At 36.5% G+C, this 17,851-nt stretch overlaps 1 protein-coding gene across 1 annotated transcript in view; it reads left to right on the top strand.

Annotated features, from left to right (window-relative positions):
• The window catches only part of LOC120523529 (transcription regulator protein BACH1-like), a 144,065-nt gene extending 127,157 nt beyond the window's left edge, over positions 1–16,908 (top strand). The window contains exons 4-5 of the mRNA XM_039744928.1: positions 10,209–10,415; positions 14,414–16,908. Coding sequence (XP_039600862.1) covers positions 10,209–10,415; positions 14,414–14,698 — 492 coding nt within the window. The 3' untranslated portion in view covers positions 14,699–16,908. The remainder of the gene's footprint in view (positions 1–10,208; positions 10,416–14,413) is intronic.
• Positions 16,909–17,851: the final 943 nt, after the last annotated feature.

Below are 17,851 nucleotides of genomic sequence, written 5' to 3'. Positions count from 1 at the left end.
CTGAGGCCTAGGGTGTCCTGGTGCCAAGTGCACATATGAAAACCCCTATGCTTGAACAGAGTGTTCATTATGGACAATCCGTGATGAGCACAGAAGTCCAATAACAAAACACCGCACGGGTTCAGATCTGGGGGGCAATTCCTCCAAATCATGCCCTTCCAGGTCTCACTGTCATTGCCCACGTGAGCATTGAAGTCTCCCAGCAGTACGAGGGAGTCCCCAGAAGGTATGCCCTCTAGCACCCCTTCCAGGGACTCAAAAAAGGGTGGGTACTCCAAACTGCTGTTCGCCGTATTCGCACAAACAACAGTTAGGACCCATCACCCCACCCAAAGGTGGAGGGAGGCCACCCTTTCATCCACCGGAGTAAACCCCAATGAACAGGCTCCAAGTCAGTGGACAATAAGTATGCCCACACCCGCTCGGTGCCCCTCACCAGGGGCAACTCCAGAGTGATAGAGACTCCAGCCCCTCTGAAGGAGATTGGTTCCAGAGACCAAGCTGTGCGTTGAGGTGAGCCCGACTATATCTAGCCGGAACCTCTCAACCTCGCGCACTAGCTCAGGCTCCTTCCCCTGCAGAGAGGTGACATTCCACGTTCCACGAGCCAGCTTCTGTAGCCGAGGATCGAACCGCCAAGGTCCCCTCCTTCAGCCATCACTCAACTCGCACTGCATCCGACCTCCTTGGCCCCTCCTACAGGTGGTGAGCCCGGGGCTGGGGGGACCGACCCACGTTGCCTCTTCGGGCTGTGCCTGGCCGAGCCCCATGGGTGCAGGCCCAGCCACCAAGCGCTTGCCATCGAGCCCCAACTCCAGGCCTGGCTCCAGAGGCGGGGCCCGGTTACCCTCGTCCGGGTGAGGGAAAACGTTGTCCAAGGTTTTTGTTTTTCATAGGAGGTTTGGTTGAACCGCTCTTTGTCTATGTCATTATAATCATTATTATTTTATTAATTATCATAATCATGTATTTAAATCACTTCCTTTATTACAGTGTGTTCGTCTTTTATTAGTTAGCTTTTTTGGATCGATTTAAAATAAATAATCATTTTTTTGCTGTAATAGTAGTAGTAATAGGAGCCATGGTTATTATAGTTAACAAAAACTAAAATTAAAACTGGAACTATAATTAAAGAAACATTTTCATAAACTGAAATAAAATAATTAACAAAACCAAAATGAAAAACTAAAAATAAATTAAACTATTAAAGTAGCTGGGAAGACTAACTGAAACAAAATAATAATTTACTAAAAATATTTTTAGTTTTTGTTTTTGAATGAATATTCCTGCCATTAAACTTTAACTCTTGTACTTTTTAACTATAAAACAGAAAGTCATCCACCACGAGCCGCCCACATATATTTATCCAGTGAACGGCTAAATTATATATTAATTTATCTTTTTTTAGTTTATAGTCACATCTCAAAATTCCTGATATCCAGTAGCAGAATTATGTTTTAAAATATTTGTCCTACTTTTTCCATTTCTCTCTCAATTGAGATATCATATTCTTTTTGTTCTTAACATCAGCCATATCATGCATATTGCATACCAGGGATTTTTTCTGCCTTGCATCCAAACTTGCTTAGGTAGGCTCAGGGTTTCCTGAGATCCTGCTCTGGATAAACAGGTTTAGATAATGTATACCGTATATCTTCTAGTAATGGCCGGCTTCTTATTGACGCCCGTTTCCAATAAACGCTGGGTTTGAAGAGATGTCGCGACAAATAGACGCCGGTCTCCTTTAAGCGCCGGTCTGTAGTAAACGCCAATCTCCAATGACCCACCGCCTTTTTCGTACGCTAATCCTCTTTTTGTACCACCTGGGCTACCGCCCTCCTGCAGTGAATCATACAGTAAGTACATTTTTGTGTCAAAAATGTTTTGTCGTCGGATGCTATCAAGGAAGCGAGAAAGTCAAAAAGAAATTTCTTTGTGTACATTTTGCCCTTTCATCTCCACGGAAGATGAAGAAGAACTTGCAAATAATGAAGCAATCATTACCTATTCAGACGACGAGTAGATGGTAAGTACTGTACTTTATTGTATCTTATCCAGTCTCATGTCGTAATGTATACGTATATGCGTGAGTTTGGAGCTTATTGCATTTCCTTATGTTCCGCAGGGGACTTGTCAGGCTGATGCGCGCTTTTGTGCGAAATTCGGACTGGTGCAGGCCAGTGCTGGTGGCATCATTGGCAAGAAAGTTGACGTCTACCGTACCTGTTTTTCATGCTTACGGTAGTACCGTACTGTATACTGCTTTAATAAGACTGTACTGCTGTACAGATAATTTCATTAAATCCTGAAATGTTCATCCGGTGTTGTTGCTTACATTTTGTGACCGTAAATACGGTACCATACCGTATTTTAGTGGCAAATGAACCCCGGCGAATAATAGCCGGTCTCCAACAACCGCCGGTCTCTTTTAAACGCCAGGCCGTCCGAATAATTTTTTGAATAAACGCCGGGGCTACTATTGGAAGATATACGGTATTTCGTTCCTAATCTCAGTTGCTGTTTCTGTTGTTTTGTGCCCCTCCTCACTCCTATTACCTGCTCTTACTCTGTTCATTAAGGGTTTACTGTTCTTATGTGTTGGCTATTCAAGTCTCACTGCTCCTAACCTTAACACTAAATGCTTATTTTTCTTTGTTTCCCTCAATACAACCAGGTAGGGCTTACACACTGATTCAAGCCTAAGACCCCTGTTTTTCCTAAGCCCCTGTGATATTCATTATTACACCCGTCAAAACACAGTAGAATCTATTTTCTGATTTCTGATATCTTTTCAGGCCAGCAGGTGGTAAAATTCTGTCTGTAAATTTTATGTGCCTGAGATGGAATCAGAGACCAATATGGCTGGTAGAAAATAACATAACCCAGTATGGGAGATTTTTGAATACAATATTGAAGGCATTCATTATAAACACATTGTCTTGGAGCAGGATGTGTTGTGTGCTTTAGACATTTAGAGTAAAACAACCCTCAAACCTTAAAATTCACCTCAATTTCATTACAAATTGGCCCATTCTGGGCAATAAATGGAAAATGGCAAATACATGTATTTGTCACGAAAGCAGTGATGACCACAATGGTTGATGTCCTGCTCAGAACTATTTGTTATACTGGCAATCACAGACATGATGTCCCATGACCGATCTATCAGACTATAATGAGGCATTTGCACTTTGACAACAAAGACACCCTTGCAGAACATGTGAAAAATGACAGGTTTGCTGGGATTTGGAACATCTGGCAATGTTTAGTTGAGAACTGTAGAGTTACAACCCAGGGCAAAGACTTTCCGAGTCTGTGGTCATAAAGCTTATGGAGCCGTTTCTGGACAAAGGCAGAACCATAACAACAGAAAGCTTTGTCACAGTGCTTTTGCTGGATAATAGACTGCTGCACCGCAACACAACTCTGCTTGGCACCATAAGTAAAACTAGACTTTCACCTGCAGCTAAAGTCACAGTAAGCGAGCAACTCTCCACGCTATTGTTTAGATCTGGCAGTGCCATGCTGATGGTGTATTACAAGTTTTTCTGTAGACTTCAGGGATACTAGTGTTAAACTAGTGATGATAGTAATACTGCAATATCTTTTTCACTTGCCTTTTTAGCAAGTGTGGAGATGCTCCACAAGTGAAATCTATTTTTACAAACATGAGGAAATTCTTTAGATAACACATTGAAATGCTTGCCTTTTAGTCTTATTATTTAGTATTATTTCCCAATCAATAAATTCAGGAACTAATATATTGGGCCAATATTTGGACTCTACATAGGCATTGGTGTTAGTTAAACATGCACAAATGCATTTCTCTGGAAAGAGCCCGCGCTTGTAATGCAACTAAGATAATCCAGAATGTATTGTTAGCTGTGAATTTATTTAGACTTGTCAAACAGTTGAATCTTCGTGTGCATTAAAGAAATCTTCTGTATTACTCATCCTTAAAGAGCAAATATGTTTACTTTTTCTTAGAGATATAGCCAAAAAAGTCTGTACAGTAATCCCTCCTCGTTTGCGGGGGTTGCGTTCCAGAAACCCCCACAATAGGTGAAAATCCACAAAGTAGAAACCATATGTTTGTATGGTTATTTTTATATATTTTAAGCCCTTAGAAACTCTCCCACTCTATTTATAAATATTCTCCGCACAGTTATACAGTAAACCCTCGTTTATCGCAGTTAATCCGCTCCAGACAAATAAATGAATTTCCACGAAGTAGTATTCTTTATTTAAAATCTTAAAATCTAATATTTTCACAGTTAGATCATAGAAAACCTGTTTACGACCTTCTAAATACGTTTTTTTAACATTATTATAGCCCTCCAGACATGAAATAACACCCTTTAGTCAAAAGTTTAAACTGTGCTCCATGACAAGACAGAGATGACAGTTCTTTCTCACAATTAAAAGAATGCAAACATATCTTCATCTTCAAAGGAGTGCCGTCAGGAGCGGAGAATGTCAGAGAAAGAGAAGAGTAAACAAAAATCAATTGGGCTTTTAAGTAAACAAAGCACCACGATAAAGCCGCTGCAATGAAGGGAGCGTCCGTATCTTCTAAGCAAACAGCCTCTGTGCAAACAGCCCCTCTGCTCACACCCCCTCGTCAGGAGCAGAGAATGTCAGAGAGAGTGAGAGAGAAAGAGAAAAGCAAACAATCAAAAATCAATACGGGCTGTTACAGCTTTGAAATGTGCGAAGCACCGCGCAGGAAGCATATCGTATATCATTGAGTTTTATTTAATATGCAATACGTGCTCTGATTGGGTAGCTTCGCAGCCATCCGCCAATAGCGTCCCTTGTATGAAATCAACTGGGCAAACAAACTGAGGAAGCGTGTACCATAAATTAAAAGACCCATTGTCCGCAGAATTCCGTGAACCAGAGAAAAATCCGTGATATATATTTAGACATGCTTACATTTAAAATCCGAGATGGAGTGAAGCCGCGAAAGTCGAAGCGCGATATAGCGAGGGGTCACTGTATTATGTGTTCTTTAGTTGGCCTGGGTAAGGTGTGAGAAACCTGTTGCAGACTAGTGCATGCCAAGGATTTTCAGCGAATTAAGGCTATACTTGGATATACTGTATTAAACCCTAAGAGGAGGTTGTCTTTTCACATGGCCTTGGGGGTCAAACCACAGAGTTAACCATTGAAAAGCATCCCTGGGATAATTTTTAGGTTAAGGGCCATGGTCAAGGGCCTAGCTGACTATGATGGTAGTATTAGGATTGGAACCAGCAACCATCTAGATACCAGTGCATATCCTTAGACACAGAGGCACTACTTTTGCCTCCCCAATAGTTTTTTTTTTATTGAGGGCAAGTACAAGTTTTAAATGTCAGTTAAATTTCCCACTATTATGAGTGGTGCCCTTATGTTGTCTGTGTTTTTAAAATGCATTCAAATTGTACTACTTTTGCCTTGATCACTCAAGTTGCATTCAAGCCTTCTCTCTTAGCTTATTCTCCTTTTTGCTCTTTTGTGTTTGTCTTCAGAATCTGCAAATGAAATAGGTTAGTGTCAGTCTTGTGACAAATGGGTATGTTAGATATATGAAAATGTAAAGGTTATAGTAGTCTAACAAGTCTAATAAAGAGCTACTCTTTCTTGGTACCGTTGTAATATTTGCAAAAAAACTTGTAAAAACTTCTGGCAAAGCAATTAAAAACCAGAAAAAAAGGCAAAAACAAATAAATAAAGCTGGACAAGATTATAACAAGCACACCCCCTGTTGCATAACAATAATAATCTACATTAAATAATACATATTATACATAGATAAATACATTCAGTTTAATTCATTTAATTAATCAATGCATCTCACAGAATATGTACATGTGTACTAATTCATTTATTCATTAATAATCCTCTATAAACATTTTTACTTCATATAGTTATCAAATGACAATGCTTAATAAAACAACTTTGTTGCTACTGAGTTCATATTTGGCCAACATGGACTATATTACTATCTTTATAAGCATCAGTTTAACAATTGAGAGATTAAAAGAGAGAAAAAAAAAGCATTGGAAACATCAAAAGAAAAACTGAAAAAATGCATTTCTAGTGAAGCCAATGCAAACAGCAAGCATTTTGAGTATTACTCCAGTATAAAAAGGACAATAAAAGAGAATTTAAGAAACCTCAGGGCAACAAAAGGAGTAATCACTGAAAATTAGAAGAAAATAGGAAATGAACTGAACAAATATTTCACCCAAGTATTTGTAAAAGCAGAAACAAATGTAGTGTCACATGCAAAAGTAAAAACAAGCTCTGAGTTCATAAATTTTAAAACAGATAAGTCAAATGAGGGCGGCACGGTGGCACAGTGGTAGCACTGCTGCCTCACAGTTAGGAGACCCGGGTACGCTTCCCTTTGTGGAGCTTGTATGTTCTCCCCATGTCTGCGTGGGTTTCCTCCGGGTGTTCCGGTTTCCTCCCACAGTCGAAAGACATACCGGTTAGGTGGATTGGTGATTCTAAATTGGACCTAGTATGTGCTTGGTGCGTGGGTGTGTTTGTGTGTGTCCTGCGGTTCGGTTGGCACCCTGCCCAGGATTGGTTCCTGCCTTGTGCCCTGTGTTGGCTGGGATTGGCTCCTGCAGACCCCCGTGACCCTGTGTTCGGATTCAGCGGGTTGGAAAATGGATGGATGGATGGATGGATAAGTCAAATGAGCTTCATGCCCTCAAAACATTGAATAAATCCCTTGAACTTGATAGGATTTTACCAATTATACTAAAAGAAATAAAAAAGACATAATTTACAAACTGTTTGGAAAGTTGAAAATGTGACTCCACTCCAAAATGGATACTGGCGATTATAGATCAATACAAAAAATATATAAACTATACTAAGAAATAAATTAGAAAGTATCTAAATAAAAATAACACACTAAATAACAGCATGGGTTTATGAGTGTAAGATCTTGACAAACCAACCTTTTTTTTTAAACAGGCAACTATAATAGTTGGGTAAAACAAAATATCTACTATTAAATAAATTACTATGGTCTATGTGTGTGTGTGTGTGTGTGTGTGTGTGTGTGTGTCCAGTCACTCTTAGCAGTGATTGGTCAGTTTGGCTTAAATGTGATTTGTTAGTTTACCTTTGGTGACACAGTCAAAAAAGGAAAGGTGAGCATGAGACATATAAGGAGGAGTAAAGGGATCGGAGTTATGCTGAAAGTCGCTTTCAAGGAGAACAAGTATAAAAGCATACAGGAGACAAGCAAGGCACCTCGAAATAAAAAAAAGTCTGAGAAGCAGGCTTCACAAGAACTAGATCAACAGAGGGACTAACTCTGGAGATTCTGAATTCTGAAGAGATTAATTCTGAAACTAGAAGCTGTAAGGATCAGTGGTAACCTAAAAAATGTATCTTAAGTTGGTTAACCAGCGATAGATAAAGAATACAGATAAGAAGAGAATGCTCCACGTGGAGTTTGGTCATCAGTGGAGTCCCTCGGGGTCTGTCCTGGGACCATTACTTTTTCTTATTAATAGTAATGACATTGATTCTGGTGTAGTTTGTAGGCTTGTGTAATTCGCAGTTGATACTAAAATTGGAGAGATGATAGACGCAGAGGAGGCATCAAAAACAATTCAAGAAGAGTTGGACAAGGTTCAGAACTGGGTAAACACATGGAAAATGTAATTTAATAATGTAGAAAAATACAAAGTGCTGCACATGGACAAACCAACATAAATTATAAATACAAGATGGGAGACACTGTCCTAAAGGAAGCAACATCTGAAAAGGATTTAGGGGTTTATGTAGAAACAACATTTTGATCAGCTAAGCAGTGTGCAGATGCATTTAAAAATGCAAATAAAGTTTTAGGTTATACTGTAAAGACTGTTGAATATAAATCAAAGGATGTTATGTTCGGAATATATAATTCACTACTGAGACTGCATCTGGATTATTGTGCACAATGCAAGAAAAACATGACAGCACTTGAAGCTGTGCAGAGGAGAGCAGCCAAGGGAGTCCCAAGATTTAAGAACATCTCATACTTTGACAGGCTCAGACAATTAAAACTGTTTAAACTAGAGCAGAGGTGACGGTGTGGGGACCTAATCCAGATCTTAAAAATTTGCAAAGGCATTGACAAGGTAGATTCTGCAGAATTCTTTCTACTTAAGGATGAGTCACATTCTTGAGGAAACCAGTGGAAGTTAAAGGGCATTTAGGACTGTAGCCAGGAAGCGATTCTTTATGTAAAGAGTTGTGGGAATCTGGAACAAACTACCAAACCATAGAGTTGAAGCAGAAACCTTAATTACATTTTAAAAGTATCTGGATGAAGTATTGGGACAGCTTCATTATTAGCTAAACAAACAAGCTTGATATACTGAATGGTGTCCTCTCGTTTGTCAAATTTCTTATGTAAGTTCTTCTGTATGATTTTGTGCTCACTGCACTAGCAGTACACATTTAAGAGAGAGTGACAAACATAAGATGTCTCTGTGCTTTGGTTACATTAAAAAAAATACTCTGATTTAACCGGTTTAAATATTAAATTAAAACAGGCTCATGTGAAAACATCAAACACTTAACACTAGAATTACCAGAGCCTATGAAAAAACACTCGTAGATCCAGCCCACCTTAAATCCGTTCGCACCTCTTTGTCAGCATCTTTTGTCCTGTAAATGTGCCGATTGCAGCAAGCAGCTTGCTGTTTTATCCCCCACCACTGCAGAACGTGGCTGTTACGGATACAAACCAAATGTTTGTGTTTACTATATAATATTAACGGTATATAGTTTATGCCTACATTTTGTCATTTATTACTAAAATATGAAAAACATTTCTGTTTTAACAATGTGTTTACACAGATTATTGTAGAAATGGAACACACATGAAATGAATTTGTTCCAAATAACGATCTATTATTTCCACTCTAAAACTTCAGCACTTCACTCCCAGATAATCAATCAAGGCATGAGCTGGGAGAACTTTGTGCACATTCTGTGGCGGTTGGGGGATGGAATAGTAGGCTTCTTGCTGCTTGTCTTAATCGGCACATTTACAGGACAAAAGACGCTGACGGAGAGGTTCAAACAGATTTAAGGTGGTTTGGATCTACGAGTTTTTTCGTAGGCTCTGGTAATTCTAGTGTTAATATTGTATTTTCATTCAGATTTCTTCTAGGAAAACTTGTACTTTAACATACCAGCAATATCAATCCAATTCATATTAGTAATTGGGCCCTACTGAGAATATAGGTGTTTTATTTTTGACAGTGCTGCATTCTAAATGCTGACATATATCATCAGTGCAATTCAAAGTAATTTCTTCCTTTAAAAGAGAACAATACAAGGTACTGTATATGGTCTCTTCCATATACTGAAACAAAAGTTTGGGCTGTATAAAATTAACTTCAACATTTGTTTGTTATCTGGCTGCTTAGATCATTTTATTTTTACCTTTAATTAAGGATCATAATTACAAGATGAAGGCTTCCATATAATTAAAGAATAAAACATTTAAAATGTACAGCATTAAGTACAAATCACAAGTTTACATGCAAAGCATTACAGATAAAAACAATGTATTTATTTATTTTTAATCTTTCATGAATGCCCTGCATTTTTAATTTGTGGCATACTGTTTGAAAAGTAACTTGGAGTCAGACTATATTACTTCACAGCAGTAGCTATTAGCTCGCAGCACTCGCCTTTGCAAACTTGTAATGAATTATTCATCCATCCATTATCCTAACTGCAGGGTCACGGAGGTCTGCTGGAGCCAATCCCAGCCAACACAGGTTGCAAGGCAGAAAACAAACCCTGAGCAGGGCACCAGCCCACTGCAGTGTAACGAATTATTTAACACAAAAATATCAGTAAGCCTAAATTATGCATACTTTATGCTCTTATTAAGGTTTGAGTACTTACTGATTTTTCCTATCAGGTTTATTTCCCAACTCTTATTTTGTCAAATAAATGTTATGATAATAACTTACTTAATTTGGTAAAAAGGAGCTTAAATTTGTTTTTTTTTACTTATTTTCACTTTGATATTTTTCCTGCACATGATGCTGTGACGTACTATAGCTATGCACTATAAACTATATTTATTATTCATCTGTTTATTCATTATGATTGTTCTGACAATCACTTCTATAGTATATTGTTATGTGCAGTTCTCCAAATATTTAAATAATTTGTTTAATATTTTACAGATAGAGCTACCTTTTCCTGTGGAAAATATTGCCTCTGTTGCTAGAAATGAATTTCAGCAAATGATAAAAAAATACTGCCTATCTCAGGAACAATTGGATTTTATACATGATATCCGTCGACGAAGCAAAAATCGAATTGCTGCACAACGCTGTCGTAAAAGAAAGTTAGACTGCATTCAGTATTTAAAATGTGAAATTGATAGACTGGTAAGTACTAATAGTTATTTTTAATACAATAGTATTTTATTTAAAAATACAGTAGTTTAATATAAATATGCAATCCAAATATGCATTCAAATAAACAATGCTTTTCTTGTTAGAATGCTTATTAATACTGTATTTTTTATTTTCTTTTTTAGCCTAGTATGCTTTTCTGAGTCACTATTATGTATGATTATGTTTGTTTTCCAACTCAATTTCTTAAATAAAAGAGGAATTAACTTATCTGTTTTTCAAAAAATGTGTCTGTCTCATATTCATGTTATGTCTGTATGGGTCCCAGAAGATCATAAAAGGTTTATAATTATCATAAACTTAAACAGCTATCTTTTGTAGTAACTTTAATATCATTAATTAATATTTACTAATTTTAGTGGACACCTGGAAAATAGGACAAATTACCTAATAATGTATTTGAACACGGTTATTTTAGCTCCAAGATCTCCTACCTGAGATGGAATTTTTTGCTTTGCCTACAAGTTCTAACTTAAACAGCAACACACACTATCCTAACAAAATACTTTTCGCCACTCTCATAGTAGGGATAGATATGGAAAGGAGAGAAAAAATATTTTAATAAAGAAGGTCAGATTCTGAAAATATCTGTTTCATTTCAAGTTTGACCTCAAATGACCTCAGGACACATGAAAGAAAGAAAGAAAGAAAAAGAAAGAAAGAAAGAAAGAAAGAAAGAAAGAAAGAAAGAAAGAAAGAAAGAAAGAAAGAAAGAAAGAACAGATCATTTAACACTATGACACATGAGCTCTGACCAAACACATTTTGACACATACCACATTACACACCTCACCACTATTTATTTGAGTGTTTCTTCATATTGCTTACTTGGCTGCAGTTAAGATGTCTCAGTCAACCACTTTCAAAGATGTTCTTAAGGTATGTGATGAATGCACTGGATTCCTACATTGGATGGCAGAAAGAATCCATAGAATCTTCTTCAATCTATCAGACTTAGTCAAGTCACAGGTTCACATCATTCACTTTAAATATATGTCTGGCTTAAAATCTGGTTATCACAAGTGCAAAAGGAGCTGGACTGATAATTCTTGCCTTACCCATATTGGGGGGCAGGTTTTGTGCTTACACATTTGTTGTTCCAACAGGTCCACCTGAGATGAGTAGAAATGGCACTCAAATGCGGGAAAATGTTCATATAGACAATCTTTAATTACAGCTGTCTTTGAAAGATAATCACCAGATTAAAAGACAAACCAAAAAGATGTTTGCTACACATGATGGACGTCTCTCACTAAGGTTTAGAAAATCAAGATCTTTTATCCTCTCAGAGTCACATAAGCTAAAGTCGTATCAATCCTGTACAGATGTGCCCTATTTTTTTGAGCAGACCTTCATCAGATTATTGCAGTTGGTTGACAGCACTTTCCACTTCTTAATATGTCAAACAGTTTTGAGTTCATGCACGTCAATTGTAGATTTTTGGAGCTTCACCTTTATAATACTTGACCTCCTGGTTGGAGGAGACCCAACGTGAAAAACTCTTTGCCTCATTCAGCAGATGCTAATGGAGAGTCTGACAAAAATAAATATCTTGTGCCATTTCTTTTTGATAATAGAGAGGGCTTCAGTATGTCAGACACATTCTGATGGTTTCCTAAAGTTTTGTATCTGAGAAAGACAAATGTTATGTTTGAAAGAAAAAGAATTCTGACATTTTTATTTTTTTCAAAGGCACTTGACAGAATTACAATTAGATCATAGCTTATACCCCCATCTTAGTTTAGTATGTCCATAAGTATTTCACAGTGTTTGTAGTTTTATCATAAATTATTTTTAAATTGATTTTTTAATTAATCCAAGTGCCCTTTTTAATTATTAATTGGCATTGCTGTTTATCCAAAAAACAGCATCTTTGAAGATTAGCCTGGGAGACTCCCAAGGTTTATTTGATGCTCCTGCAAATCCAGTTCTGGTGGTTGAGGCATTTAGTGTTAGAATAATTTTTCATTTTATGGTTTCTCAAACTGATTTCTTTAGGCACTGCAAAGCTCAGCACAAGGAACTCTTACACTGACTGCTCCTCCTAATTAAAGTACTCTGCTTTCCTCAGTGTTACCACAACATCGGATGTTTCACTAGATGTTCATTACTGAACTATTTTGTTAAATGTAGTTTAATTTTTGATACTGTTTTTGCTCTTTCTAATCCATTTTTCTGATATAGTGGGGGGTTTTCCTTTGTTTGTTTATTGATATTGTTCCCTGCAGGAGGTACACACTCCCCAAACGTAACACAGAAGGACACAGGACACAAGTTCAGTACACACAATTTTATTTTTTTTCTGGGAAAAGCTTTCCCTTGTGTTTCCAACCTGCTCGGCACAGTACAGCAAGCATAATAAACAACACCAAAGCACACTCTTTCTTTCTTTCTTTCTTTCTTTCTTTCTTTCTTTCTTTCTCTCACTCTGCTTCCACCTCTGCTCCTCTCGACAAGCTTTGTATACTCTCCTCCCGACTCTGGCTCCTGGAACAAAGGCAGGAGGCTTCTTTTAAGTTGAACCTGAGAGTACTCATGTTGTCTTGTTAGTGAAGTTTGGAATCACTCCCATGTGTGGTGAAAGCCATAAGTAGGGCTCTGTATCTTCCTCAGTTCACACTGGTAGCATCCATGGAACACAATAAGGCTGTAGTGAACTTCAACTTCCAGCGTGTCCTATCAGAATCTGTGGTGCCACAACAACCTTGGGGAGCTACACTCTAGCATCCTAAAGGAGGTAAAGCCCTGACCACGCTCCCCCCAAGTCCTTCCACATTATTGCCTGTCGAGACACTATAAGGGCCAATTGGGTGAGGTGGAGAGGGGCTTTTCCTACCATAACATTCGCTGTGGCAGGTATCAGTGTCACTTTCCTCCTCTGTGGCCCTTTCTTTATGTCTGTGTTTCCGAGATGTGGTTTTACAATTTCGTTTTTCATTCCCTTTGATTGCTTGGAGTGGATGGTAGTTTTAGGGTGTTCTAGTTTTTTTTTTTTTTTCTTCTTTTTTTAACCTTATTTCAGCTGGAGATTTGTTTGAAGACCCAGGGCATGCAGCAAGTATCCAAATAAACTGTACATATCAAGCACACATATATATATTGAAACTAAAAAGAGTGTGACACAATAACTTTGAACCAAATTAATACAGAGTACTATGTAATCGCAGTAATACACAATGGCTGGAAAGAACTATGGAAACTCATAAATGCAGTTACAGCATTTAACAAAAAAATCTTGTGGGAATAGTTAGGACATAAGTCTAAATATGAATGACAACACACACAAATAGTCTTATCCTCTGACACTGACAATAGTGTCCATCTTCACAATGCGGCTTCTTTGCCAGAGAAGCTACAACTGGAATGATGTGATGAGATGATCAGCCGGTCAGTAGGTAATCTTCTAATAGCCATAACAATTTAACTGACAGGTTTGGTTTCTGTTTTACTGCTTGTTGACATACAGTAGAAGGCCTGGCTACACCTATTAGTTTTTTTTTTCTTAATATAAGGCCTTCTTAGAGTTATATATAATGAATTTCAGTGGAAATATACTCATGAATATAATTTTCCAGGACTTATTGTTTGCTGGTTTTAAATATTACAAGTTTCATATTCTTTGAAACACTTTGTGTATGGTACCACAACTCTGAGTTATGTGGTAGCAGTTCTTTAAGCTATACAATACTCTTTAAAGAAAACATAAAGGGTACATGAAGTATTAAATTGATTTAATCACCAGTTTCAGGAGAGAAGATAGACGTGTGCAATTACCATATACTGTTTTCTGAAATTTGAAAGCTACAGCGATATGCTTGAAAAATCATGTGGCCAATATTTTATATTAATGTTTTAACAGTATGTTTTGAAAAAAAAAAAATTAACAAGTGTTTTATCATTTATCTGTCTAGATTCACTTTTTGAAAACTGCAGCAATAACATGAGCATACTATTTGTGTTTCTATTTGCAGAAAAATGAAAAGAAGAAGTTGCTGTTTGAAAGTAACCAGTTAAAAATAAACATTGAAGAAATAAAGCACAATCTTTCTGGTCTTTGCCATAAGATATGCAGTGAAGCTGCTCTTAAACCTGACCAAATCAGTGTTCTTGCCAAATATTCTTCTCCAGAATGTCCACTTTCTTCCCTGATGACAGAAGGAAAGGATATCAGTGAATGTGATCTTCTGGTATCTTCTATTAAGGACTTTCCTGTAGATACTTTAGTTGTAGGCTTTACAGAAGAGTCTAAACTTTAGTCTCTTAATGATAATTGTGCAACAAATCTCAATCGTTTATTTTCAGGGATACACAACAAATTCTTATAACAATAAAAATCAAAGTTTTGCCAAAAATATAAGAGTTTTATGAAGGAACAGATATTTGACATTATTGATATGCTAGAAATCATCTTTGTTTTTGACCTGAATCTACCGGTATTATAATAAGCATTAGATTCTCACAGAAGATATACTGTGTATGTAATATAAGGAACAAAAAGTTAAAAGTTATTTCCACATTGAAAAGCAACAAAGCTAAAAGACAACATTTCAGCAGTATAGTCTTCATCATGTTTACAACTGGAATATTGTGGTCTTTTACCTTCTTTCCCTTTCATCATGGTTTTACATTTTTATACTTGGCAGATGTATGCTGTTGTAGTCTTTCATTATCTCTATATGTAATGTATTTGTGTTCCATGTATTTTTAAATATATATACAGAAGTTTTCAGGCCAACATTCAAAATAGGTCATCAGACAGCATCACACGGAATATAATATTCAGTACATAGTAGCCACTAGCAGTTTTAATTATGCTACTGTCATCTGACCTTTGCAGAAGTTGAATTGTGAATGGTGTACAAATGCAACTTCCAACAAAATATTTAATAGTTATATGTCAAGATACATTATGGTGGTTTCGCAAGAATCAACCATCTTCGTTTTGATGTGCCATCAAAATATTTTTGATGCAAGATGCTAGGAACTTAATTTTAACATAGGAGCACATTGTGTACATCAGTAGGATTAATCCACTATGTCATCAAAGCAAATGCTGTACAGACCTGAATTTTCATATGCTGAATGTATGCACATTGTCATTTAATGGCTTAAATAAGCCTACCCTTGAAAGCATGCAGGCACGCCCACCAATATGTTTACATGATTCTGAAAGCCTCTTTTCTCTTTTTTATTTTGCCATTTTAGTTTTTCTTACTTTAGTTTATTAATATATTGTGTTGATACAATTTGCTAATGAGCTTTCATAAAAAAAATTATAAGCCATTACCTTTCTTAACACTAGAATCCCTGAAGTTTACATTTTTTTTCGTTGTCCCTGACCTCCTTAAATTTTCCTGACAAACGCCAAAAACCTCATAGCTCCTTATCACTGCGCTAATAGCTTGCTTTTGTTTTGTAAATGTGTAAATGCTACACCCATCCCCCACCCCCGTTCAGTCAGATGAAGGCATCACCAGGCTGCAAGCCTCACAGTTCAAGTCTGTTTTGAAGTGTTTATCTGGTGATGCGTTTATAAGGAATTACATAGGTAATGAAATACAGTGATTTGAAGTATGTACATTTCATGTGTGTTCCTTGTCTACAACGATCTGTGTAAACATAAAATGACAGAGGAAATACGAAGCAAGAAATGCTGAACACACAGCTAAAACAGAAAATGTTTTCATATGTTATGTGAAGTGTAGAATGTGTGGAGACTGAACCCCAAATATCCAATAAATACTTTCACAAAAGGTGTAACAGAACAAATATGCTTTTACTCAAGAATAAAACTGAAGATAAACAAATTGATCAATTGACATGTTGCTGAAGCACAGCTATCTGTTGGTACAAAGTAAAGGACGTTCACATATGTGTGTTTGCACTTTTCATTTTCCACCAGTTGTCACAGTAGTAATGCTATTCTGTCACAGATGGCACAGTGTAAAATCTACCACTTATTAACCACAAGGTAATAGGTTTGAATCTTGCATTGTCCTTGCATTTAGCGCTTTGAGAAGTAAGCTGTTATTATTATCACATAATAAAAACATACATTTGATGTGGGTCTGTAACATCCTGCTTAAATTTATGGTTCTTGTAAAAGTTAGCACTGAAGGGTATAAAAGTAGACATACAAACGCAGCTCAATCTTTTCTTCTTGGTGTCTTGTTGAGCAAACAAACACCACAATGTCTATGGTGAATGTTACTTTTCCTCGCACACAGACATTCACATTAACATGTCATTTGAACAATTTTTTATTCAGTTTTATTCAAGAATCCAAAAATAAAATTGAATTAAAAAAATGAGAAAATGTTGATTTGAAGTATGTAATGTGTGAAGCAAAAAAGAAAAATTCCACATAAGATAGTCTTAACAGCCTGTGTAAAGTTATGGTACTTGTAAAAGTTAGCATTTTCTTTTCATCTTCACGCTCCCTTGATCTGACACTGTTAGTTTTCAGATAGAGACATGAATTAACGAAATTACTTTTTGTGAAAGTGTTTATTTGATATTTGGACTTCAGTCTTCACATATTAGACACTTTACATTAACATTTTGTCATTATTACTATAATATATGAAACATTTTCTGTTTTAGTTATGTGTTCAACATTTCTTGCCTAGCAAATAATGGCATCCTACATTTACACAGATTGTTGTAGACATGGAACACACATACAATGTGTGTATTTCAAATAACAATATATTAGTTTCCTATACAGTTCTAGACTCCTCACTCCCAGATAAACAGACTTCAGCTGCCTCGGTAAGGAATTAGGATAGCAGGCTGCCTGCCCACAGCCGATTGACGCATTTGCAAAATAAAGATGTTATTGGTGCAGTGATGAGGAATTACGAGTAAAATTAAGGTGGCCCAGCATTATGAATATTTTTGCAGGTTTCAGAAATCCTAATAATATTACAATGGAATGGTTTAACTGTTTCTGTTGTATAGCACATCAAATGCTTATTGATACAGAAATAGTTTTCTGTGTGTTAATAATCCCAAAAATAAACATCCATAAATATTCTAACAAAAAATAAACAGCCGCCTATAAATTTGTATTTTTTAACCCTACATTTACTCTTATTTCAGTATCAGAAAGCATTATTATTTCCGAAAATGAGCCATGCAGTGATTTTGCAAATGCATTTAAAATGTATAGTTTCCCACTTGTATGCTTGTTTAATTGATATTAGATTTGGTATCAAATCCTAAGTAGTGTGACTATTGAAATGTGTTCCTCACTGGCATTGAGTGGATCTTTATTTTCTGTTTTGTTTTTCAACAATGCAAAAATCTACTAAATATAATTTATTTATTTAGTGTCTCTTAATGTCTGCTTCTTGATTGGGTACTACTTTTAATGGTTTGTAAATATTTTTCCTTAGAATCCTCTCAGT

This window comes from Polypterus senegalus, chromosome 2 (assembly GCF_016835505.1).
Source record: "Polypterus senegalus isolate Bchr_013 chromosome 2, ASM1683550v1, whole genome shotgun sequence".
NCBI lineage: Eukaryota > Metazoa > Chordata > Cladistia > Polypteriformes > Polypteridae > Polypterus > Polypterus senegalus.
This window is presented reverse-complemented; position numbering and strand designations above follow the sequence as displayed.